This window comes from Carassius carassius, chromosome 2 (assembly GCF_963082965.1).
Source record: "Carassius carassius chromosome 2, fCarCar2.1, whole genome shotgun sequence".
In the NCBI taxonomy this organism is placed as follows: Eukaryota; Metazoa; Chordata; class Actinopteri; order Cypriniformes; family Cyprinidae; genus Carassius; species Carassius carassius.
Window position 1 is genome coordinate 24990196 of NC_081756.1, and position 24475 is coordinate 25014670.

At 39.5% G+C, this 24475-nt stretch overlaps 1 protein-coding gene across 3 annotated transcripts in view; it reads left to right on the forward strand.

The window, feature by feature from the left end:
* Positions 1-19751, forward strand: part of LOC132107175 (VPS10 domain-containing receptor SorCS2-like) — a 181009-nt gene extending 161258 nt beyond the window's left edge. Inside the window, exons 11-27 of one of the 3 annotated variants that reach the window (XM_059513420.1) lie at positions 1039-1141; positions 2069-2145; positions 2570-2661; positions 3905-4012; positions 5015-5135; positions 5348-5481; positions 5656-5784; positions 6571-6742; positions 6896-7082; positions 7373-7506; positions 7900-8023; positions 9895-10007; positions 10114-10236; positions 10589-10688; positions 11515-11617; positions 11985-12217; positions 19459-19751. In XM_059513420.1, the coding sequence (XP_059369403.1) occupies positions 1039-1141; positions 2069-2145; positions 2570-2661; positions 3905-4012; positions 5015-5135; positions 5348-5481; positions 5656-5784; positions 6571-6742; positions 6896-7082; positions 7373-7506; positions 7900-8023; positions 9895-10007; positions 10114-10236; positions 10589-10688; positions 11515-11617; positions 11985-12217; positions 19459-19523 (2118 nt within the window). In that variant the 3' untranslated portion in view covers positions 19524-19751. The remainder of the gene's footprint in view (positions 1-1038; positions 1142-2068; positions 2146-2569; positions 2662-3904; positions 4013-5014; positions 5136-5347; positions 5482-5655; positions 5785-6570; positions 6743-6895; positions 7083-7372; positions 7507-7899; positions 8024-9894; positions 10008-10113; positions 10237-10588; positions 10689-11514; positions 11618-11984; positions 12218-19458) is intronic. The other 2 variants (XM_059513426.1, XM_059513433.1) reach the window with 2 other exon arrangements.
* The last annotated feature ends 4724 nt before the right edge of the window (positions 19752-24475 follow it).

Genomic DNA, 24475 nt, shown 5'->3' on the forward strand with positions numbered 1-24475 from the left:
TCAGCTTTGCCATCAAACTGTTGTTTTAAGTTGTAATAAAGTTCACAATATTCATCTTTTACTGTATGTTCGCTCAAATGAATGCAGCAACTGTGAGCAAAAGACTCTTCTTTCAAAAACATTTAAAAAACTCTTAAAGACCCCAAAACTTTAGATTGGAAGCCTGCCAACTCCACATTTGATTTAAATAATAGAATAGTGCTAATGTCAATTTCCCTTCAGTTCGTTGCATATTCATGCAAACAAAATTGTGACTTTAATTCATTATACATCTACAGATATATATCCAGCTTTTTTCCTGTTCAGAATGATTGTACCGCAACAGTCTCAGACGCAGACATGAAGTCATTGACCGCTCGATCTAACTCATCTCCCACTGTTTTCAGTTGAGGGTTGGTGGGCAGAGCAGGCACTGGTTCTGCTGCTCTCTCATGAGACAAAGAAAGAAAAACGATCATCAATCCACACACACACACACAACTAGAGATGATATGTATCATTATAAATGCCCATTTTAATTACTGTGACTGGTAGCTGGCCATTAATTAAGACACAAATATGGTTTCTGGCAAACAAACAAGACGAAATAAGATATGAATCACAAGTTGAAAGGATATATATATTGACTTCTCTCTCCTTTTCTGTCTGTCTAGCCAACCCTTCTCACATCTTCATCTCTCAGCCATCTGTTTGACGTCTTTTTTCTCATTGTTCTCTTCTCCTCCTCACTTATCAATCACTTATTGCTTATTTGACACCTTAAATATGCTGTATATTCATGCTCTGATCCATCTTTTATCCAGAACATTATGTAGTACGACTTGTGGTTTTGAATTATGGGCTGCTTACTGTCGAACTTAGATTGTTACTAAAGCAAGTTTTGTGTTTTTTCAATCAGTCTAGATTCTCTACTAAGTGCACACCTTATGTTGCTGGTTGGTGGTGCATCTATTGGGTAATCAGATTGTCATGATCGCCAAAGTGCAAAAAACAAAACAAAAAATAGTCAGAGAGAATAATTTATTTTTTTCTTCCTAGCCTGACTGTCACCTCCATCTCCACTTGCGGTGGGCTGACAACCCGTACGTATCTGGAACGGTCCACACTAAAGATTCTGCCCCAGGCCTCATAATGGGTGCAGGTCAGTCTCCATGACAAATGTTACACATCAGCATTGTCATCATAGTTGTGAGGAGTCTAAAAACTCAAATCAAATCAATCTCTGTACTTCTCGACTCTTTTCAGTTACAAGGAATAATTATAATCCAGATCCAAATCTGCACTACATCATGCTTAGGGAATTCTCTTCACAAAAAAGAAAAGGAATGCTGAGAAATATTTTTAAGGGGGAAAATGAAATGTGATGGACAATCTGTAGAAAATGAGAAAAGGAAACCTTGTTTCTTTTTCCATTTCTGAATGTTGTGCACCGCAATTGAGCCCACACTGAGGCACTAAAGGAGGCAGGCACAGATAAATGAAATATTTGCTCTTTTTTGCCACAGGGTTCATGGGGAATTGATGAAGACAGTACATTAATGTTCTTGAATCCAAGGCTAGAGCTAATACCAGTTCACAAGGTCATCAAGTCTGTCCATTTCCTCAGGGTTACAGACATGTAACAGACACACACACACACACACACACACACAGTGTTACAGTGACTTGTTCACTCTTGACTTATTTTACTTACTAACAAACACCTGAGTAAAACACCTGGTTTTAAACACATTGCAGCTTGTTCTCAGCATATAAATGCATGTGTACATCACCGCAGACAGTAATCACAGAGTCTCCAAAATCCTGCTTTCTCCTGCTATTATTGTGCACTTCCTCAGTAAAATGTTCAGCTCTGACTAGTTCTCAGCCTTTGATCCACAATAGCCTCCAGTTTTCTTACAGTTGCAGTCTTTTTATAAGTAACTCGCTCACGTCTACTCCGCCTCTTCTCCTAAAATTAAACAAAATGAGGAAATTGTTGCTTCGCCTCAAGTTAAAAAGAAAATTAAAGACACCCTCTCCCTCTTTGTATTTATGTGAAGATATTCTGCGTGCATCTTCTCTTCAGGTAACCTTGGGTCTCAGCTGGTTGAATATAAAGAGGAGATGTACATCACCTCAGACTGTGGCAAGACCTGGAGACAGGTGAGAATGAACACTGAAAAGGCACTAATGGTCGGCAAACTTGTTTTACAATGACTTTTTGGTGTCAGATAAATTCTTAACTATAGCATTTCTTCTGTGACTTGTCACAACTCTTAAGGTTTGCTCGTTGTATTTAACACCCAACTTTCCCAATAGACTGGTTTTGGTTTGCTCATTGAATTCAGATCTCTGTTCCTCTTGTTCTTATTCTGCCCAGTTTTATTTGACACCCTCCCTTTTGCTGCTGTTTCAGCACTCAATATGTGGCAGACTTATTCCTCTGTCTTAATGCCCCTTTAGTGATTTTCGAGATTGTTGCAACCTCTTATTTAATCAGCTCTATTTTTGACATTAAATATTGATTGACAATTATGAAGATGAACTTAAAATGTCTTCAGGAGCTTTTTTCATTCGCTCACTGTAGGTTTTTGAAGAAGAGCATCACATTCTTTATCTGGATCATGGCGGGGTCATTGTGGCCATTAAGGACACCTCAATCCCTTTAAAAATACTCAAGTAAGATCAATATTATTTTTTATTTTTCATAATGTAGTGTCTGGACATCATTTATAAGCATTTAAACTCAAAAGCTCAGCTAAACACAAATGTATGACAGTGACATGACAAAGACTGACAGAAGAACTTATATATAAAAAAAAGAAACTGAGTAGTAACTAGGTAGTATAAAAAACAGTAATTCAAGACGTTCCCTCTGTGGCTTTTGCTGACCTGGTTGTGCTGATAATCCTTTGAGTGAGTGCTTTAAGAAGCTCATTTGGCTTTGGAGGGCTCTTCAGACCACCCTGAGTTCCTGAGCAGCGAAAATCTCTTCCTTCACACTCAGACAGCTCTTTACCCATGTAATATGAAGTGATTCACATACTAGATATCAAGTTCGCCTTGCTTCACAAATGTGCGTAAAGAGGAGACCTATGAAGATCAAAGAGAAAATCATTACCATCTCTCACATAAGTCTTGAAGCCTTTCATCAGGCATTGAGTCTTGGCAGTACAAACACTTAGTTAAAACTAAGAACTTGTAGTGCTTATGCTGGCTTGTAGCCTACAAACTCTCATATTCACGCTGTGAGATTCGACGCGAATGAGTGATTTTTCAGCTAACAGTATGTTCCCAATTTTCATGAAGAGAGAAATGAATGATGTATCACATTTGTGACCCTGGACCACAAAACGGTTAAATTTCTCGAAATTGAGATTTATACATCATCTAAAAGCTGAATAAATAGGCTTTCCTTTGATGGTTTGTTAGGATAAGACAATATTTGGCCAAATACAACTATTTGAAAATCTGGAATCTGAGGGTGCAAAAAAATCGAAATACTGAGAAAATCACCTTTAAATTTGTCCAAATGAGGTTCTTAGCAATGCATATTACTAATCAAAAATTAGGTTTTGATATATTTACAGTAGGAAATTTACAAAATATCTTCATGGAACATGATCTTTACTTAACATCCTAATGATTTTTGGCGTAAAAGAAAAATCGATAATTTTGACCAATACAATGTATTTTTGGCTATTGCTACAAATATAACCCAGCGACTTAAAACTGGTTTTGTGGTCCAGGGTCATATGTATAATTAATTTTAGAGGATTTTTTGAAAGTTGTAAACTGGGTTTCACGTTCGCTTAACTAAAATACAAATGTCTTCTCTCAAAGCACAGATTTATAATAGGTCATAAAATGTATGATATACAACTTTCTTTTCCTTATGTGTACTGCTAACGCTTTGACTTAGATTCAGCATAGATGAAGGACAAACATGGAGCATCCACAACTTCACCAGCACTTCTGTGTTTGTGGATGGACTTCTGAGCGAACCTGGAGATGAGACACTGGTTATGACGTGAGTATGAGCCCTCTGAAAATTGAACAGGAGTTACTAGTCCACAAATAAAAAAATTACATTTTGGCACCATTTACTCACCCTCATGTTGTTTCAAAACTTTTACAACGTACTTCATTCTTTACAACAGAGAAAAAGTTGTACTGAAGAACTATTCATTTAAGACAATTGTAGGGCAATTTTATTATTTTGAAGTAATAGAAAATCACATTTTCTGAAAGATTAAGGTGATGTATATTTTATTCTGTGCTTCCTGTTTTGGTTTTATGGCCCTTAGTACATAGAGTAATATTAACATGCTTTTCCTTTATTTCACTTATTTTGTTTGTGCTGTTTGAGCATAACCCCGATCTGAAATGGTTATGAATTTTTTTTTCTTCCAATTGCATTTTGCTATCAGGCCTTTATACTATCATTGTATCATTGAATATTCATTGTAGAAGTATATTTATAAAACTGCAAACAGACCATATTATGGTAAAACAAAATGTTGAAATATTCTAATCTTAGCTATGAGTGCTATACCGGATGATCAAAGCATTTCTAATTGTTTGTGACCCTTGTGCACTGAATTCTACAAAACACAGATACAGGGTTCCACCTTGTGGCGGTGAACAGTGCTTTATTTGAGATTAAGTAGAGAGCATCTTCCCATAGACCCCAAACAGCTGTTGGTCTCTGTGTTATTAAGCGGCTGGCCTTTTGATAAAGGCAGTGTGAAATTCAAAGGCCTCAATTAAAGAGGCCCCTGCTCATTAGTAAAGCACGTTCATGTGTCTGTCCACTCGCTTGTTCCGTTCCCAAGATGCATCATAGGATAGAGAGTGTGTTGTGACTTAAAGTCAAAGTTACACTCAGATAGTCTCGCTTTTCGATGAAAGGGATGATTGGCTTTTGTCTCAACGTTTGTGGATTGAAGGATAACGGGATGTTTATGGATGGAGGGATGCATTAATGGACAGACAAAGGCTTATGTTTATTGATGTTTACTGTTGTGGACAGGGTATTTGGCCACATAAGTTACCGTTCAGATTGGGAGCTGGTGAAGGTGGATTTCCGAAAGTCATTTCCCAGACAGTGCACAGAAGCTGATTATGACTCCTGGAAACTCACTGACCTTCAGGTAACATCAGGCTGTTTTTCTGACCTCCTACTCAGCAGTAAAGTTACAGCATGTTCACAAACAATAGGAAAGAAGATATAAAAACAAAATACTATTACTGCTACTAATAATAAGAAGAAATAGGCAAGGATTTTCAGCTAAAAGATTTTCAGCAGAAAAATTTCAACTCCTCTGTTTTGGAAATAAATTTTCATTTAAGTTTTCTACCACAGGGAGAGAAATGCATCATGGGCCAGGAACGAGTGTACAGGAGGAGGAAAGAGTCATCGTTCTGCATTAAAGGGAAGAGCTATACATCAGCTTTAACAGCTAAACCTTGCCAGTGCACAGAGAAAGACTTTGCCTGGTATAAAACAGAGAGATAACTTTTGCACATTTCAGGGCAATTGCAATTATATTATACACGGATGCCTTTGCTGTAACAGACAATCTTTACTTCATTTTCACACCCCAGTGCATTGCATTGGGAATTAGATCTGGGGCTAAAAATAGAGCTTTACGTCTCTCTGTGTGTTCCCAGTGACTATGGCTTTGAGCGTGCTCCCAGCCTCAGGTTAGAGGGGGATCGCTGTTATCCTGATTTCTGGCATGATCCTGACGCTCCACCTGAAAACTGCCATTTAGGACACAGCTACAAGTCCAGCACAGGGTAAAACACGCACACACACGGCTGTACATCAGGAAATGCTGGTCATACTCACCACAGTTTTTACATTGAACAAGCACAGTAAATGACACTACAGAAAACACCCACTCATGCATATAAAAGACACTTTAGATTAAAATGCAAAGCTTTTGACAGACAGATATAGTTAGTGCCATGTCCACATGTATTTTGAATGTCTTTTGGATCATGATTTTTTGGTAGTACTACTGTATATTACCACCATTCACCATTTTCTTTTGGTTTCTGATAGAGCGATTGGACCGTGTCAACCATGTCAACAACTGGATAGCAAACTATGTGATGATCACTATGCAGTGCATAGTGAATGAGTCAACAATTTGCATGATTGTGTTACTTGTGTTGTCTCATGCTTGATGAACACCGTGATGAACTTGAGCAGAGGCCAAATTTGACGTTTTCAGTTCTGACTGAAAATTATTAGTATAGCAACCAAAGCAGATGGACTGTATACAGGGACAGTTCAGATTTCATTGCTTCCAAAATGTGTTAAGGAGAGCAGCAGACCCTCATGCAGAAAAAACCTCAGCAGACAAAAAAAGTTTTTTGTTTATCGGGTTTTTTGAGACAATACCTTTCTGGACACATCATATAGATGATTTATCCACCTCTTGAAGCAATTTTTCTTTAGGTATTTATTGATTAAATGCATATTTTCTGTGACTCCAGACCACAACATGACATGGATTTTCCAGTTTAAGGTGAATTAAAACAAGTCAAGGCTAACATGTTTTGTGTTGTCTGTTGTAGTTACCGGAAGGTCATCGCTAATGTTTGTGAGGGGGGCTTGAATAAAGAACAGAGCGCAAAGCAGCATTCTTGCCCTTTGCTGGCCCCTAAAGGCCTTCAGCTGGCCATCAAAGGACAGATGCTGGCTGTGGCACCTGGTGATGACATCACCTTCATAGTCCATCAGGAACAGGTGAAATGCAAAACTTGCAGTTTCAGAATTTGAATGTTAAAATGTAAGAAAATTCTAAATAGGAAATGTCAAGATATTTAGGCAAAGAAAAATGTTTCACTAATTTGTAGGCATCTTTAACTTGTGTATGTTTCATTGTACATCCCTCCTCAGGGTGACACCACCAGCACCAGATATCAGGTCGATCTAATGGACGGTGTCAGGGCTATATACGAAAACCTGACAGTCACAGATGAACCCATTCAGCACCGTTATGAGAAGCCAGGTGTTTACCGTGTGAATGTGAAGGCTGAAAACTTTGCTGGACATGACCAAGCCACACTTTACATCCAGGTCACAGGTCAGTAAAGTTCAAGTGAGTTCGAAGGTTGCTGCATAAAATTTTGGAACATAATGATTAGTATAATCTATAATACTGTGAGGTTAAAAGGTTTTACAGAATCATAAATCAGAATCAGGCCCATGTAAAATCTACACAGAGAAAGCTCAGATTTTACAGAATATTGATGGAAGTTGTACACATTGCTCACACTATATATGCTGTTTTATCTCAAAATAGACTTAACATATTTTTTTCCCTGAAACTTTCAATTTGTCTATTTTTTTGTTTTGATCCCACCTTCTCTCCAGCTCCTCTTCAAGATGTCCATCTGGAGGTGGTCCCAATCGCTGGCAGAAATCAAGAAGTAAATCTCACAGCTATAGTGCTTCCCACTGAGGCAACCCTTACAGTGTTTTACTGGTGGATTGGAGATAACCTACAGGTACTCTGTGGTAATTAATAATATTCTATAAAAATACACTCATAATACATGGTTTTAAGGACTGTGTTTTATATTAGGTGTTCGTGTGCAGTATTAAAATTATTATGCTTACTTCTAAACAAAATAGTAATGAGGGTATGTAATAAATTCACTGGCACTGAAAGTTTGCATCTAAGATTATATGCAAACGTATATGTGATTGTAATGAGAAGTTTTAAGATTAATGGTTAATGAGTCCATATACAGTATGTGCAGACTCATCCATGTAAAACAATTGAAGTAACTGACCTGGAATTAATTTGAGATGCTTATGCTTAAAGGTTCAGGTGTAGCCGTTAAAGTGATGCCTATACACTTACATAGACATGTATGATCTGTCTTTACCCTCGACAGCCAGAGCTGACTCTGGAGAATAGTCTGATTGCAAGGTTCTCTGAGGAGGGGGAAGTTCCTGTGACGGTTCAGGCTTCTAATGGTCGATCCATGGTACAGGACAGCAAGACTGTCATTGTCTATGGTAAGATAAAACACCCCTTGATACTGCATCAGCATTAGGGGCAGACTGGCCATCTGAGCACCAGGAGTTTTCCCTGTGGGTCGGCCTGATGCTACAGAAATATATATATACTGTAAATATTGATATGATATGAATGATAGTTACGTACCCTTCATTTTCAGCCCAGGCGAATGGCCCGAATAGCCAAATTCTGTAATTTCAGTATCCCTCAAAAAAAAAAAAAAAAAAAAAAAAAAACATTATCTTCTGTTCAGTTCAATCATGCATATTTAGCATGTTCAGAGTGCATTGGTCCAACATCGTCAATGTTAAGGTGTTTGAGATGGCCAATCAAATCAAACGCAAGTTTACTGTTCACAGATTTGAGCAAGAGTTCTAGCATAATGCTTTTTAATGGTTGAAGAATGCGAGATAATACATTCAAGCAGCTGAACATGACGAGGCCTAATCCAGCAATATAATCAAATAATCTGTTTTACAATAAAAATGGTTCTTGACTGAAAATAATATCTAGGATATCCTGAATTTCACCAATATGAATATACATAAAACTCAAAGTAAAAGAGTTATCAGCCTCAGAACTGTCTTCTTTCAGAATTACACCAAGGTTTATTAACATTTTGGGTATCTCCATGGCAGGTCTGTATTAAAAAGGAAGGAGAAATTTCACCTTCCTTATTCACCTAAAATGCAAACTGTCACTATTTATTAACCCTTTATTAATCTTTCCAAAGCCATATGGCCCAATTTTTTGACATGGTTTCCGTGCTGCTTTCAAAGTCTTCTCTAGATTTTCTATGGAAAAGGACTGTGTAAAACAAATTCAAATTCTATTTGCCATGTAAACCAGGAAAGACAAATTATAACTTGAAGTGCAGCAGTCATGCATTAATGTTATTGAGAATCACAAAAGACCGGTTATTTCAATTAAATATTTTTAATAGCATTTATTTTTCTGTTGAGTGATATTTTGCTGTTAGCGAGTTGTTTAATTGCTCTGCACATCAGGAAGCCAGTGTGTTATGGCGCTTTAGTCCCTGCATGTACTGCATGAATAATCTGGACCTTGTCACAACCACAGACTGTATATAATTAAACATCAGAGAAACACTCTCAATACAGTTGGATTTAAAACCCAACCTGAGGTCTAACCCTATTCTTGTAATGAGAGTGTTAAATAGAACTGAAATATTCATGTGATTCCAGAGCTGGGATGAATATTCATGAGCGTGTTGCGATAGGGATGAGGTCATGCTTGGAAAGCAGAAATGACAGTCTCCCTCAGAGACAATGTTCAGCTTGAATGCAAAATGAAGACTGTTGTCATATTGTTTGTCCTCAAGCTGAAAGTAAACCTTTTAGTTACGTTATTTTATAATTTATTTGGATGACTTGCCAACTTAAATTGCTGTAGAGAAATTACTTGCCTGGAAGATTTTCGGTTATTTTTATATATTTTTTAATCTTTTAAACTGGCTATACAAGTCTTTTTCAAATTTGTCGAGTCATTTGAAAGTTTTAAAGGTATGTAGTTCACCCCAAAAATGAAATTCTGTCTTTATTTACCGTAATTAATCACCTTGCTTCATGTCATTACAATGCCCACATTCCATACCCATTTGTGAGTGTGAGACTGATTGAAAGTCTTTGTCTACTTCACTTCTTGCCTCTTCTTGCTCAGTAGCATCACCTCAAATAGTGAGGCTTTTAGTTTAACTAATACGAGTTCAAAAATTATGAATTATTGTATTTATTTTGTATTATTCTTTTGTGCAATAGAGGTGTGAATCTCTCAGTAGTTTTTTTGCAACTGCAATACTAACTTTAATATGTTCATAATACCTTGATCATAATACAGTGTCTCTCTTCAGATCAATTCCAGGTCATCCCATTGAATTTCAGTCATAATTTGGATCGCTTTAACCCAAACATCCCTGAATGGAGACAAGATGTGGGACAAGTCGTATCCAAGATTATCGCTAAGGTTCTCGTCTCAATCATTAACACACACACACATTCAAGCTCTGTTTGTTTTATTATGCCAAATATTTTTTAAATGTACTCATCATGCCTCGCTCTGTGTCTAACAGCTCACAGGGGTTCCTCAGGATTCTTTGGTTACCATGGTGAAGCCCGGTCTTCCCACCACTGCAGACCTGTATGTTCTTCCACAAGAGAGCACACCAGTGAAGAGAAGTGTGTTTGTGGATAAGGTACATATCATGTTGCTTGGGATAATGAAGCCATCTCAGACATGAGAAGAGATACATCCTAAGACAACAAAACATTAGTCTAGCAAGAGAGTTGTTGGTACGGTGACCTAAAGTGAGGACATCCTAAAACAACTTGTTAGAGCCTGGAGATACTATTTGCATCAGAACTAAACATGATACACAGTAAATGGATGAGTCAGTAAATTAATTTCTTGTTTATGCCTTACCATTATATGCTAATTATTACTATTCCTTTCATTGTGTCTTAGTAATCAAGGTAAGAATATCTTGAAGGGATATTTGTTAGTATTTAACTCTCATATTCTTGTGGGTGTGTTCTTCATTTGCGTAGCGTGTTCCCACCATAAAGCAGATTCTGAGTGAGAACAACGTGAGCTTCATTGTGAGAGGAGGGTTAAGAGTATTGGTGACTCTGGCAGACTCAGATAGAGGTGAGCAAAACAAAACAGATTCTACCACCTGACAGACACACACACACACATCTAGAAAGTATATCAATGAGCCACTTAATGATCATAGTATTACAGCAAGCCCTTCATCAGTAATTACTAAAACATAACCAATGTATTTCAAAGGAGCTATAACTAGTGATGTGTCTGCCAGCACAACACAGACTGGTGTGTCACCTCTACCTCTTTCTTTTAGAAGTGTCATCTTTGTTCTTTAAGTACTGATCTGCTCATACAGTGATAGAAATAATGCAATAATGTCTTCTGTTTCTGTCCTGTTTTTGATCTAGTTGTTACGTAGAATTGACTTAATTTACTCTTATATGTATGCTTCCTTTGGCTTGCATTTCTGTTTGGGTTTTGAGCTGTCAGTCATGGTACTCTTTGGTTTGAAAAACATGCATGTTTGAGTTTCCTTTACTGTAAACATTTTATCTCAACTTCATTTCATTTTTTTTTTTTTTTTTTTTTTTTTAGTGGTTTGAAAGTTTGTGAAAGTTTCTTTTTTTCACTGTTGTTTGTGTCACAGCCACACAAATGCCTTCAACCACACAAGGTGTGTACATTGTGTGTGATTTGTGTGATTTTGGTTCTGGTTTGATTTTTTTTTTTTTTTATTTATTGTTTGGTAAGTTTACAAATAATTATCATGAGAGCCAAGTAATAGTTAAAGGGTTCACCCAAAAAATTAGCAAACTATCCTTTTAATTTCTGTGGAATTGCACGTGCTAATGATAGACAGGTTAGCAGATAATTATGATAAAGGATGTATTAAAGTGTGATGATCAGAGATGTTCCTCTTCTGCAGGCTCTCGTCTGGCTGCAGCAGGTCCAGGTGTTTGGGCTCTAGCTGTCTTTCTCCTTGTCAGTTTGATCTCTGCCGCAGCATTCATACTCTTCAAATTTAAAAGGTTTGTCCTTTCCTTCAGGTTTTTTCTCCCACAGGTTTTATTCTATTTTTACTGCAATATTTCATGTTTTTTGGAGACTTCCCTGTCATTCCTGGGTGGGTTATGAGAAGAAAAAAAAACATTTAATTACTCAACCTATTTCCAAATGAATAACATGCACAGCACACTCATTCTGTCTTGCTGCCCATCACTGAATCACATGTATGCAGGAACCACAGATTTTCTTAGAAGAAATCTGTAATCTTTTGATAATGCTATTGATATTCACTGTCCCGTCATACCCCATCACTGATAAATGCATGTTCAGTCCCCACATGTCTAATTGACATGAACATGAACATGAACATGAACTACAAAACTGTGACAGGAAAAACTACAAAAACCATGGTTCCTTGCTGAGGCCAGAGGAGAGCAGCCTAACGCGTCCCTGGCTGCGTTTCAGAAAACTGCCAGGGCGAAACGTCTATGCCCAGATGCACAATGAGAAGGAGCAGGAAATGACCAGCCCTGTCAATCACAGTGAGGACACACAGAATATCATTCAAGGCGAGGAGTTCATCGATGACGACCTTGACTCACAGACACTAGGTAACGCTGGAAGTAGGAGCAAATTCAGTTATCCTAGACTAACCAGTCACTACTAACCAGAAAAGAAAAAGTTATGATCAGTCACTCTAACATCAGTTTACTACTAATTCAGAAATAGGGTCTATTATTTGATTTTTTAAATCACAATTTAGTCTGAGGACCAATTCTTACTATAAACTATTACTTTTGCCTCAATAAACTCCTAATTTGGTGCTTATGAATAGTAAGGTAGTCGTTAAGTTTATGTATGGAGTATGATTAAGGGATCTAAATAAGGTCATGCAGAATAAGGCATTAATATGTGTTTTTTTATAAACTAATAAACAATCAATATGCAAGTAATATGCATGCTAATAAGCAGCTAGTTACCGTATTTTCCGCACTATAAGGCACACCGGATTATAAGGCGCACCTTCAATGAATGACCTATTTTAGAACTGTTTTAATATATAGGGCGCACCGGATTATAAGGCGCATAGAATAGAAGATACTGCAGTCAAAGGGGAAGTCATGGCCTAATGGTTAGAGAGTCGGACTCCCAATCGAAAGGTTGTGAGTTTGAGTCCCGGGCCGGCAAGAATTGTGGGTGGGGTGAGTGCATGTACAGTTCTCTCTCCACCTTCAATACCACGACTTAGGTGCCCTTGAGCAAGGCACCGAACCCCCAACTGCTCCCCGGGCGCCGCAGCATAAATGGCTGCCCACTGCTCCGGGTGTGTGCTCACAGTGTGTGTGTGTGTTCACTGCTCTGTGTGTGTGCATTTCGGATGGGTTAAATGCAGAGCACAAATTCTGAGTATGGGTCACCATACTTGGCTGAATTTCACTTCACTTCACTTCAAACGTTTGACTGGGTTTGCGTTATGCATCCACTAGATGGAGCTGTGCTAAAGGGAATGTCAACATTTTGACAGAGCGCCTTGATCCATATATAAGACGCTCCGGATAATAAGGCGCTGTAGTGAGTTCGTAGGAGGAAAGGAAGAGGACAAGGGGTCGAATGGACTGCTGACAATGTTTTTAATAAAATAAATAAAGTAATTGTTACAAACACCAATGGTGACTTTTATTCTGACACTTGCAGACTTTTATCGGCAAACACTTCCGGTTAACTCCTTCCGATGGTCAGCAGTCCGTCTCTCTCTCGACTGCTTCTGTCTCTCCTGGCGTTTTATACTCTCTCCACAACAATTACTGAAACAAGAGACAGGTGTTGATCGTTTCCGCCCAAACCACTCACTTACCGTTCGTCTCCTGATTCTCTCTCCCACTGCAGACTTCACTAAACCACGCACCCCCTGCCACATACCCCCACCGCCCGACTCAGGCCGGGGAGCCATCCGGCCCGTGTAAAGGCCTGCTGACACGGCTCCATCCACTGGACCGTATCTGGCACCTCCTTTTTAGTAAGGTCAGTCAAAGGACCTGTGAGGTCCGAATAATTAGGAATAAACCGTCTATAATATCCCGCCAGTCCCAAGAACTGCCTTACGTCCTTTTTGGTCCCGGGACATGTGCAGGTCGCAATCGCGGCTGTCTTGTCAATTTGGGGACGCACCTGTCCATGCCCCAAGTGGAAGCCCAGATACCTTACTTCCACACGCCCAATCACACACTTCTTTGGGTTGGCCGTGAGTCCAGCCCCTCTCAGCGATCTCAGGACAGCCCTCAGATGCTGCATATGCCGCTGCCAATCATTACTAAATATAATGATATCATCTAGGTAGGCAGCTGCATATGCAGCATGGGGCCGCAGAACCTTATCCATGACGCGCTGAAAGGTGGCCGGTGCTCCAAACAACCCAAATGGAAGGGTAACAAATTGGTGTAATCCAAACGGCGAAAAGCTGTCTTTTTTTTGGATAGTGGAGACAAGGGGATCTGCCAATAACCCTTCGTTAAGTCCAATGTCGAATAAAAACGAGCCGAGCCTAGCCGATCAAGCAACTCGTCAACCCGCGGCATTGGATACGCATCGAACTTCGACACAGCATTCACCTTGCGGTAATCCACACAGAACCGGACTGAGCCGTCCGTTTTCGGAACTAAAACTATCGGGCTCGCCCAGTTACTATTGGATTCTTCTATTACCCCCATATCGAGCATTGCTCCTAATTCAGCCTGAACTACCTTTTTCTTGTGCTCAAGTAAGCGATACGGCCGGCTGCGAACTACCATGCCCGGCTCTGTCTCGATATGGTGCTGAATGAGGTTGGTACGGCCTGGTAGGGGCGAGAACACGTCGGCAAACTCCGCCTGTAATTTCGTTAGATCAGTGAGTTGGGACGGCGAGAGGTGATCTCCTCCTGGGGCCAGGGGGAGGGATTGCCAACATCAATGATTCCGCCTCGTTCCAATTTTTGAGGAGGTTAAGGTGGTAGATCTGACGTGCCCCGTTCCTATCGGACCGTATTACCTCATAATCGAGATCTCCGACTTGTCGTGCGACCTCAAACGGTCCCTCTTCTTTTGTTCTCAAGTCCAGCACATACTGAATTTCGTTTTTGCCCTGAGATGGCCCCTCCTCCCAAGTTTCTCTCAGAACATCCAGCACCCCTCGAGGCTGGCGTCCGTAGAGAAGCTCAAAGGGGGAAAACCCTGTGGAGGCTTGTGGAACCTCTCGCACAGCGAATAACAACGGCTCTAGCCACATATCTCAATTCTTGGCGTCTTCTTGAACGAATTTCCGGATCATGGATTTAAGTGTGCGATTAAATCCCCATGCAGATCGCTCTAATGGCCCGTTGAGGTCCATACCAATTCTCTCGAAGGGGACCTGCATTAAGGGAAGGGGGCGCAAATGGCGCTTTTGGGGTGGAAAAGCATTTTCCTGCGGCTCTTCGGAATCGACAACTGGGTTGTATTTACTTTTGTCCGAGCGTCTTGGGTCACTCGATGCAACCGATCTCTTAAAATGTCTAAATACGGATAGGTGAGCGGGTGGGCATGTTGGAGAGGCTGGCCATCGATGGAGCAGACCTGTTGAAAAGCATGTTTTAATGTCTTGTCCTGAGACTGCTCCAGGGGGAAGTCATCACGCTCCGAGAGAATAAATCTCCCGACTTCGCTCGGTTCCCCTGAAGCAGAACCCAGCGGTCCTGGCTCAGTTTCTCCCACCTGCACTCGCGCAGTCCCCTTCCGTGCCTTATTTCCCCAAGAGGCATCCGAACATAACGATCCCAATAAAACAGTTAACACGAGCCAATTCGTTCCCAGAATTATCGGATGCCGGAGGTAAGGACTAACCGCTACCTCCGCACTATGCTTTTGACCCCTGAAATGAATAATAATCGGGACTACCGGATACTCCACCACATCCCCGTCTACGCACCGCACCTTAACCACGCGGCTTGTATCCAATGACCCCGGTTAAATCAGGCTTTGATGAATTGAGGTTTGGTTACATCCTGAATCCACCAAGGCAGGATATGTACCCCCCTTGATACTCACAGGTATTTGGTACTCTCCTGCCTGACCGGGGGTGGCCTGTGGGACATCCGGAACCCAGATCATCATCCCCACCTCCATCATTGGACACCTGTCCACAAAATGCTCCGGGTCCCCGCAACGCCAACAGGCCAGCCCAGACCTTCCCGCTGCCCCAATGGCGGGGAGTGGATTGGAGAATTGGCGTGGAGAGAGCGGAGAAACTGAAGCGATGTCCCCCCTGGGCTGGGCCCTTGGACTCACGTGATGTCCTTGGTCAAACGGGGCGGGACACGAGGAGGGCCGGGTGGACGGGACCTAGGGAGAGGGACTGCTCCAGCACCACGAGGTCGATTATGTGTTCCACGTCACTTCCCTCGGCGAGTAGCCACTTGCGGCAGGAGTCCCGGGGCTGCTGGGCCATCGTGAAGGGCCGACCGGATTCCCCCAGGTCCAGTGAACGGAAAACCACACCCCCCCTGCCACAGGCCCACTGTCATTTTTTGAGAAAATTAAAGGCTTTAATTGCACCTTATAGTGCGGAAAATACGGTAATAGTAAGAATTGGTCCCTAAACTAAAGTGTTACCGATTTATTTGAACACTTTACAATAAAGGTTCATTTTGTTAAAGGGTGAGTTTATCCAAAAATGAAAATTATGTCATTAATGACTCACCCTCATGTCGTTCCAAACCCGTAAGACCTCCGTTCATCTTCGGAACACAGTTTAAGATATTTTAGATTTAGGGTGCTTTAACATTTCAAGTTTGGTTCATTTGGTCCAAACCAAGGGCAAACAATTATACATTATAGCATTTTTCAGCTCTTTTGGTTCCTTTTCACACCACACTGATTGCTTTGGTCCGAAACAGTTGAAACGAACCAAAATGCAGTCACATGACAACATCCACATCACTCATTTGCCATGACGTATTTCCTAAACTGCTCTTCAGTTGGTCAGAATTTACATGTGGGAATATTCCAACATAAGAGAGAAAGCCAGCAAACAACATGGAGACAACACAACTATGGAGAGACGACTGCACGGGCTGGTTTTGTCCCTGGCCATAATCTAGTACATTGTTTGTATACACCACAATATGCAAACAATACATTTCTGTAATGAAGCGCGGATGCGGCTTGAAAACAACGTTCTTATGCACTGCAAACAGCGAGTGGGCATCGCTCGTAACTTCAAGCGGAGGCGTGCATTAATTCTTCTTAACTCTGACATGCTCATGATCAGCTGACCAAATTTCTATGAGGCTCTGCACAGTGCTTTAAGTGGCCCAAAAGAGGTGCCGGTAATCTATTATAGCCTATATGGGGGGAGGGGGGGCTGTGGTCTTGGGTGACGGGATGGGGGGCTTATGATATTAGACTTCGTAGCCTATAATAAAAGATAATGAATTTCAAACCTTAACTAATCTTATTCAAACATCAACCGTCTGCCATTACTCTTTAGTCTGCCACAAGAAACAACAACATAAAAATCATGAACTCAAATGTCATTGTAAAAAGAAAAAAGAAAAAACAATGACTGTCGTAACAGTGCGTAAATCAGACCTTTCTGTAACGCTAACGCTAATGAGCCTAAACTTATTTTTGTACACAGTGCCGCGAACTGTCAATCATTCCTGTATGCGTGCATCGCTGTCCTCCTCGCAGCTGCGGCAGCTTGCGCTCTCTTCATCAAGCTTTAAAACAAAAAGGGGACAAAAAGTTCGTATTGTCTTTGTGCATATAGATTAATTAGATAAATGAATATCTAAATTCGTTCCTAGCCGCCTACGGTATTTTTGTAGAACTTAGAAAAAAGATGCTGCAGCCAATGAGCAGCCGGCGGGGGCTGGTTGCAGGACGACTCAACCTCCGCAGACAGTTTTTAATGTTTATCAGACAATAACTACTCAAGATTTTGCTTTAGTATAATTTTCGGTACAATTAGGGGCCAGATTCGGGATTCGGGACAACAGTTTAGATTTCAAGACTGTCCCAAATTTTTTAGTACTCAGAGTCTGAAGCCAGGAGAGCATATTTAGTTTTGTTCACTGTATTTTAATTTTTACAGAGCGATTCACACACCCTCTCCGGCACCGTTGAGTTGTTACTGACAGCGGCAAAAGCGACGCATGTGCTTTTCACTTGTAAAACTCAAGGGTGTATGGGTAATGTAGTCTCTGCTCTCGGTGGGACGAATTAGGAAGCTTGCATTGTGAAGGGCGCTCTGAAAAGCGGCAGCGCAGGCAAAAGATTAAAACCTCTATTAAAACAGATGTCCAAATGAGCGTACCGGTACGCTAAAAGCACGTTCTGGGCGCACGGAGAGGTGGCGGTACGCTCAAGAGCTATATTTGGAAGTGGCGGTACTGAGTACCGGTGCGTACCGGCCCACTTAAAGCACTGGGTCCGCACCTCCTCACTACTCCAAGTTTGTCCACGAGCTGCCATGCTAAAGTGGAAACTGTCAACAAACAACAAACAGTACTTTTTGCAGTTAGGTCTGTTCGAGGTCGGATCACGTTCTCACCACAAACGAACCACTCCAGAGTTTGTTTGAAAGCGTACCGAGACCACCTCTTCAAGCAGGTCTCGGTACGCTTGTTTGGTCCGCTTTTGGTGCGCACCCAAGTGCGATTGCTGCTTTCACAAACGAACCGCACCAAACAGGGAAACGAACTCTGGTACGATTCAACCGAACTAAATGCGTCAGGTGTGAAAGCACCCTTAGTTCGAAAGCTTTCTGATCCTCCATTGAAAATGTATGTACGGTATACTGTCCATGTCCAGAAAGGTAATAAAAACATTTTCAAAGTAGTCCATGTGACATCAGAGGGTCAGTTAGAATTTGTTGAAGCATCGAAAATACATTTTGGTCCAAAAATAGCAAAAATTACGACTTTCCGGGTCTGTTGTGAGTGCGACTGCTGTGACAGTTGACGTACAACACTGCTGACGTGTTATCTTTGTTATTGGGCGCACCAGATAGCACGTCAGCATCGTCATACGTCAACAGGATCACTGCAGTGTTGTGAACGCGCTCACAACAGACCCGGAAGAGAAGACAATGCTGAAAAAAGCCTTTTTTCGTCATTTATGGACCAAAATGTATTTTCAATGCTTAAACAAATTCTAACTCACCGTCTGATGTCACATGGACTATTTTGATGTTGTTTTTCTTACCTTTCTGGACATGCACAGTATACCATACACCGTTTCAATGGAGGGACAGAAAGGTCTCAGACTAAATCTAAAATATCTTAAACTGTGTCCCGAAGATGAACGGAGGTCTTATGGGTTTGGAACGACATGAGGGTGACTCATTTATGACATCATTTTCATTTTTAGATGAACTAACCCTTTAATGCATGAGGTATCACAAACTAATTAAGAACTATACTTTTATACAATGTATGCATATATATATATTTACATCGAAATTAGAATTACACTTTTTTTTACCAATCTTAATGCATTAACTAATGTTTATTTTATTGAAATTGAACCTTATTTTAGAGTCTTATCATTTATTTAAATGGGTCAAAAGGCACATAAAACTATTAAGCTTTTAATATTATTAACATTGTTTTATTTGTTCCACTTACTATATTTTTAAACATGGCTTTTAAATGACTTGAATGTTATCATTACTATTTACCTCATGAGTTGTTTAAAATGTCTACAATTCGAAAAGACAAACTTATAAAAATGCATTTAGAGCAATGTATATGTATTATTATTAAGTGTCTAAATTTTCTTCGAGTGATTAAGAGCATTTTTTCACTTGCTGCCTTTACAAAACCTAATTCTGCTTTTTTTGTTGCCAGGCAACCACTCAGGAGTGGTGTTGAGCATAAATTCAAGGGAGCTGCACAGTTACCTGACCAGCTGATGACCAATGTGAAGGTGCCAGTGATGAGCACAATAGACTATGCCTTCCTCCTCTCTTACAGGAGAGAGATCAGAGACACGCCTGCACCAAACCTTCTGCTCCTCTCTCTCTCCTCTCTGTCTTTTGTTCCCTCATTCCAGGAGGTGGAGTTTGTACCCTTCACTGATGATCACATACGCTCGCATACATTTTCAAGTTCTTTGCTCCCTGCAGTCTGTCTCATCGCTCATTCTTCTGATTATTGCTCTTATCACAGAAGCATCAAATCAGCCCCACTTACAAATTCCCAGGGATAAACTCATTGACAAATGCTTTATTTTCCATCTTTTGTTTGTTTTGTGCCTCTCCTGTGTTTTGTCTTTCAGTCTGAATAGTGTTTTGATGCTCTTAGGCCATGGAGGTGCTGTGGTCAGTGTAAAATTCAAACTAGATGAATAGGTGAGTAAAAGTGGTGCAGATGTGGTAGAGTGCAGGATACAATACAAATTTAATTCAGGGGAAATGACGTTTGTTAGATGTAGCCAAAGGGAAAACGTTTAAGATCTCCTGTCACCCTCCTTTTGTTTTGTATTGTAAATGTCTTTAAAATAAATTTTAGCTGAACCCATCAATTTTCATATGCAATAACACATGACATCTCAAGCTTCAATCACTAGCTAAATCTATTCTTTTGCCCAGTTTCATGATTATGCTGTGTAGGAAAGTCAAGTAGTTTTTGTCCATGTCTGATGCTGCAATATCAATAGTGATGTTTTTCTTTTCCCGTTCCACATCAATATCGATGGTGCAATTAATAATGGTGACAACGATGTAAAACGTATTAACATTGATCACACTGACCCAAGAAACGCAAACAAGCTTGGTCTGTTTTATAGCAAGCAAATAATGTCGAAAGGCAGAAGCAAAATATGATATACAGTACATTTCCCACTACTGCCAAATCAGCACAGCTGGAAGCTTCTTGGTGTTCCTGGAAAACCTGCACCAGTTATCAGGATCATCACTTAAATTCACAAGTCCCGGGACACGGGTCCTCAGGATAGGGCCTGGGACATTGACTGTTTGCCCCTTGAGCCTTATTCCTGTCTGTTTTCTTCAAGAACTACTTTGCCAAATTTTCATGTTTCAGATTATAGTCCATCTTCTAAAGTATCTTTACTGCATAATTAAACAATATCCCCTAGCGAATCAAATTCCATCATTCAGCATGTCAAAATCCTTAGTGAAAGCTAGCTAAATTCATATGCTCCTTTATTTAGATTTCCTCACAAGCATCAGCCATTAGATCTTGACAGTCAACACAGGATGATCCACAGCATAGCAAGTGCTACCTGTCAGGTGTAGTGTGTGTATAAGCCTATATTAGGCATAGAAGGACACGGTTATGTCCCTTTCGTTTGGCTTGTATTGTGTATATATAATGTGTACATAGAACCTTCTGTATATAGACCCTCCTAAATATGACACTTTTGAATAGACCAAAATGTGCACTGATTTCTCCCAAATGCCTCGCACTGGGTTTTCTTGAATTCAGGAGTTCTACATGGACATGATTTGATCACTTCTGCTTCTTTGTCTTCATTCAGCATTGTTTACTGAAGGATATTCTTAATATTTCACACTATGTATAACATTCACACTCATACGACTAAAGAAATCTGTCCTTGTGTGCATTCCGAGATATATATATATATATATATATATATATATATATATATATAACAATTTTTTTTTTTTTGACATTTTAAGGGTTCCACTGTTTGCATCTCGCTGTAGAAATTACTAGTGTTTTATGGATGTGAATGGATGAGGGTCTCTCACTTGAACTAATCACAGTTCATAGCTTGTGATTTTATAGCTCGTCGTAGCGTGATGTTCAGGTGGGTTCAGGGAATACTTCATTTTCAGCTGAGAAAGACACTGTGTATGTTACTTCATACTACATGAGAGAGAATCGGTTCAATTGGAAGTAGGGTAACCGTATGTGCTCTTTTTCAGACATGTTCTGGCCTGGGATTTCTCAATTAAAATGCCTGCTTCTTTGTTTTCCTATTGTTGTCATACTTGCTCAAAGTAATGATGACTAAAAAGTAGTGGTGCAGGCATTGGACATAAGGACCAGTTGTGATGTGCGAGAAAGTGGGATCTACAGAGAAGTCAAAACAATGCAAATATGCATACACAGGATGCATGAGGCCTGTAGAGAGCGTCAAATGGAAAATAAAGTAAAAACAGAAATTTTCAACAGTTCAGAAATACCAACCAGAAAATGGCCAAAAGAGAAAAAAATGTATTAATAGTATGTATCGTCAACCCTATGGGAGGGAAGACTTGACCAAACGCAGTTTGCAGACTCACTGTCTCTTGAACACATTCTGTTGAGGAGCATACTGAGTCTTTCCAAGTTTGATTCAAACATTCACTCTGTTTTATGACCGTCTTGAGTCTATAAATTCTCTCAGCATACACCAAAAAGATTTACATGTTCCAGTTTATGCTTACTGTATGTATATCAATAACACAGACCTGTTAATTTCTAACAGCATTGCACCAGAAGCTGAACTTTTTTTTAAAACCTGTATATGCACAGTTATATAGTAGTGTGTCATTTGTATTTGTATTTCCATCCATGAAGCGATAATGCAGAAACGCTTGAGTGTTATTGATGAGACATCTTCCACTAAGAGACGTTTCTGTGCAAGTTTACCTTTGTGACGGCACACTCCTGCAACAAGGACACTTATATACACACCTGGATCCTTTTTGAAATTCAGCCTCAAATGTGGCGTAGAGACACAGTTGAACTGATGCTATATTATTATTATAATTATTATTTTTTGTTCTTGTTTCTTTATAATGTAAATGTTTTTGACTCCACCGCAACAAGTGAAAAGCACTTAATCAGCGCGTCTGAATTCAAATACACTAACTGTAAAGGTTTGTTTTGTTAGTTTGAACTGTTCAATAAAGTTTTAATATTATTCATTAAGCTGATACTGTTTTCTTTTTAGTCTATAAAACAGAACATACATAAAACCTTTGATTCGCTGATGCTTCCTCTTCACGACCGTAACCTAAATAAAACTAATTTATATGGCTGGTGTGATGTTAATTTGATTTGATGACATTTAGTAAGTATTTGCACAGGAAAAAAATTAAAAAAGTACAAAACAGTTCAATAAAATACAGGTTGGTTGGTTATTTTTTATTTTTAAGAACAAAATGTGAAGCATGTGAAATTGCCCAAACAAGTAAAAAAAAAAAATAATAATAATAATAAAATGAGGGTATCTTAACAGCTTTAATTATTGTCAATACAGGTGCTCAGTACTGCAATCTGAAAGACACTTTTTAAGACTTGCAACCCTGAGGTCAGATTATTCCACTGAATTAAAGTGTACATTTTCCATTTTCAGTCATTCATTTTCTTCTGTGGTACATGCAAATACACTAAGCATAAACTTTGTAGTGCACATATTTGAACATTAGTGAGGTTCATGACATCATGAGAAAGGATGAATGGCGCCTCACTCAGGACTGTTTTTCAATTATTCATAATTCAACTGGATTCTCAGTCACAACAATAAAAATGCTTGGGAAAAAAACCTACCCTTTTAGGTAATGAAAATTCTTTGATTGAATAATGATTCTCATGGAAACATTTTGAAATGTGCGTTTTGATGCATAAGTATACGCTTTGGGTGCTGACATTTTCTTCAGTTCATAGATTTAAAGCTGCATCAGTCCTTTAACTTATAACAGTCTTGAAGACTTTCCGCTCAAGCCCCAGGTCCCTGCTCTTGACCATTACTTCTACTTAAATTAGCATAGCGATGTAACATTAAAACAATTCTAAATAACTAGGCTGCATATTAATCACATCCAACTTACAATCAAAAAAAATCTAATCTTAAAGCATTATACTGAATTGGGTTAATACAAATGTGCAACATGCGCACAAAATATAATGTCTCTTGGTTGGTAGAAAAGGTGAAAGGACAACTGCACACATTAATTATCCTGGAGCACAAATTTACAACAACTGCAACATTCAGTATTTAACGTAATTACAGTAATAATGTAAAACTGCAAAACGACTGCTCATGTTAGTGGTTACATGACGTAGACAAAAACAGGCAAGAAAAGGCACTTTCGGTAAGTCTTAACAGTGTAGTATAGCTTTAAGAGTAAGACGAAACAAATACACAAATATTTGTGTAAGTGCATTGTAATCATTCCCTTATTTTCATTGGCAGCTTCAGATGAGCTTTGGCTTTACTTTTTGTCTCCCTGGGCTCATTTGATCAGATGGGTAAAATAATTTTTTTTAATGAACAGACTTTAAAACGTTCCCATGGGGCATTGTTTGTATTTAAATTTATTCTGAACACAATGTTTGTGATTTAGGTTATATAGAATTTTCAATACTCTGTTACTTTATAATATTCTGTTCTGATTTACCACAGTTTTACTAAAATACAGTTGAGAGACCTAAAGCTTTTCTGTGGACCATTGAAATAACTACACAATATTAAGATGCTGAATAGACTGATAGAGTAGCCATCCATTTGCTTTGAAGTGGATTCTCTTCAGTGTCTTCATTTGCTTTTCTGTGAAAGTGACTCGGTATTGACTCGGAGTCCCATTCAAAATATTTCATGATTATTACTGTATGTTAATATTTCTTTAAATTGATAAATGATTGTAGGGCCCTATGATTTCCGTGATGCAGAAAACGCGGAAGGAATCGCAGAATCCAGTCATAAAAACGGAATTTAACGCGGAATGTCACAGAATTTGTCCAATTTTAAATGAATTAATCAAAAGTAGGTCAGTGCACTTACATCAAATCACGATATGGACTAGTACCTGTAAATACTAAGCTGGAAAGGTCTTTTTAAATATGCACTAAGAATCACTTAATGAGCATTTGACCTTTTGATTTGAACAAA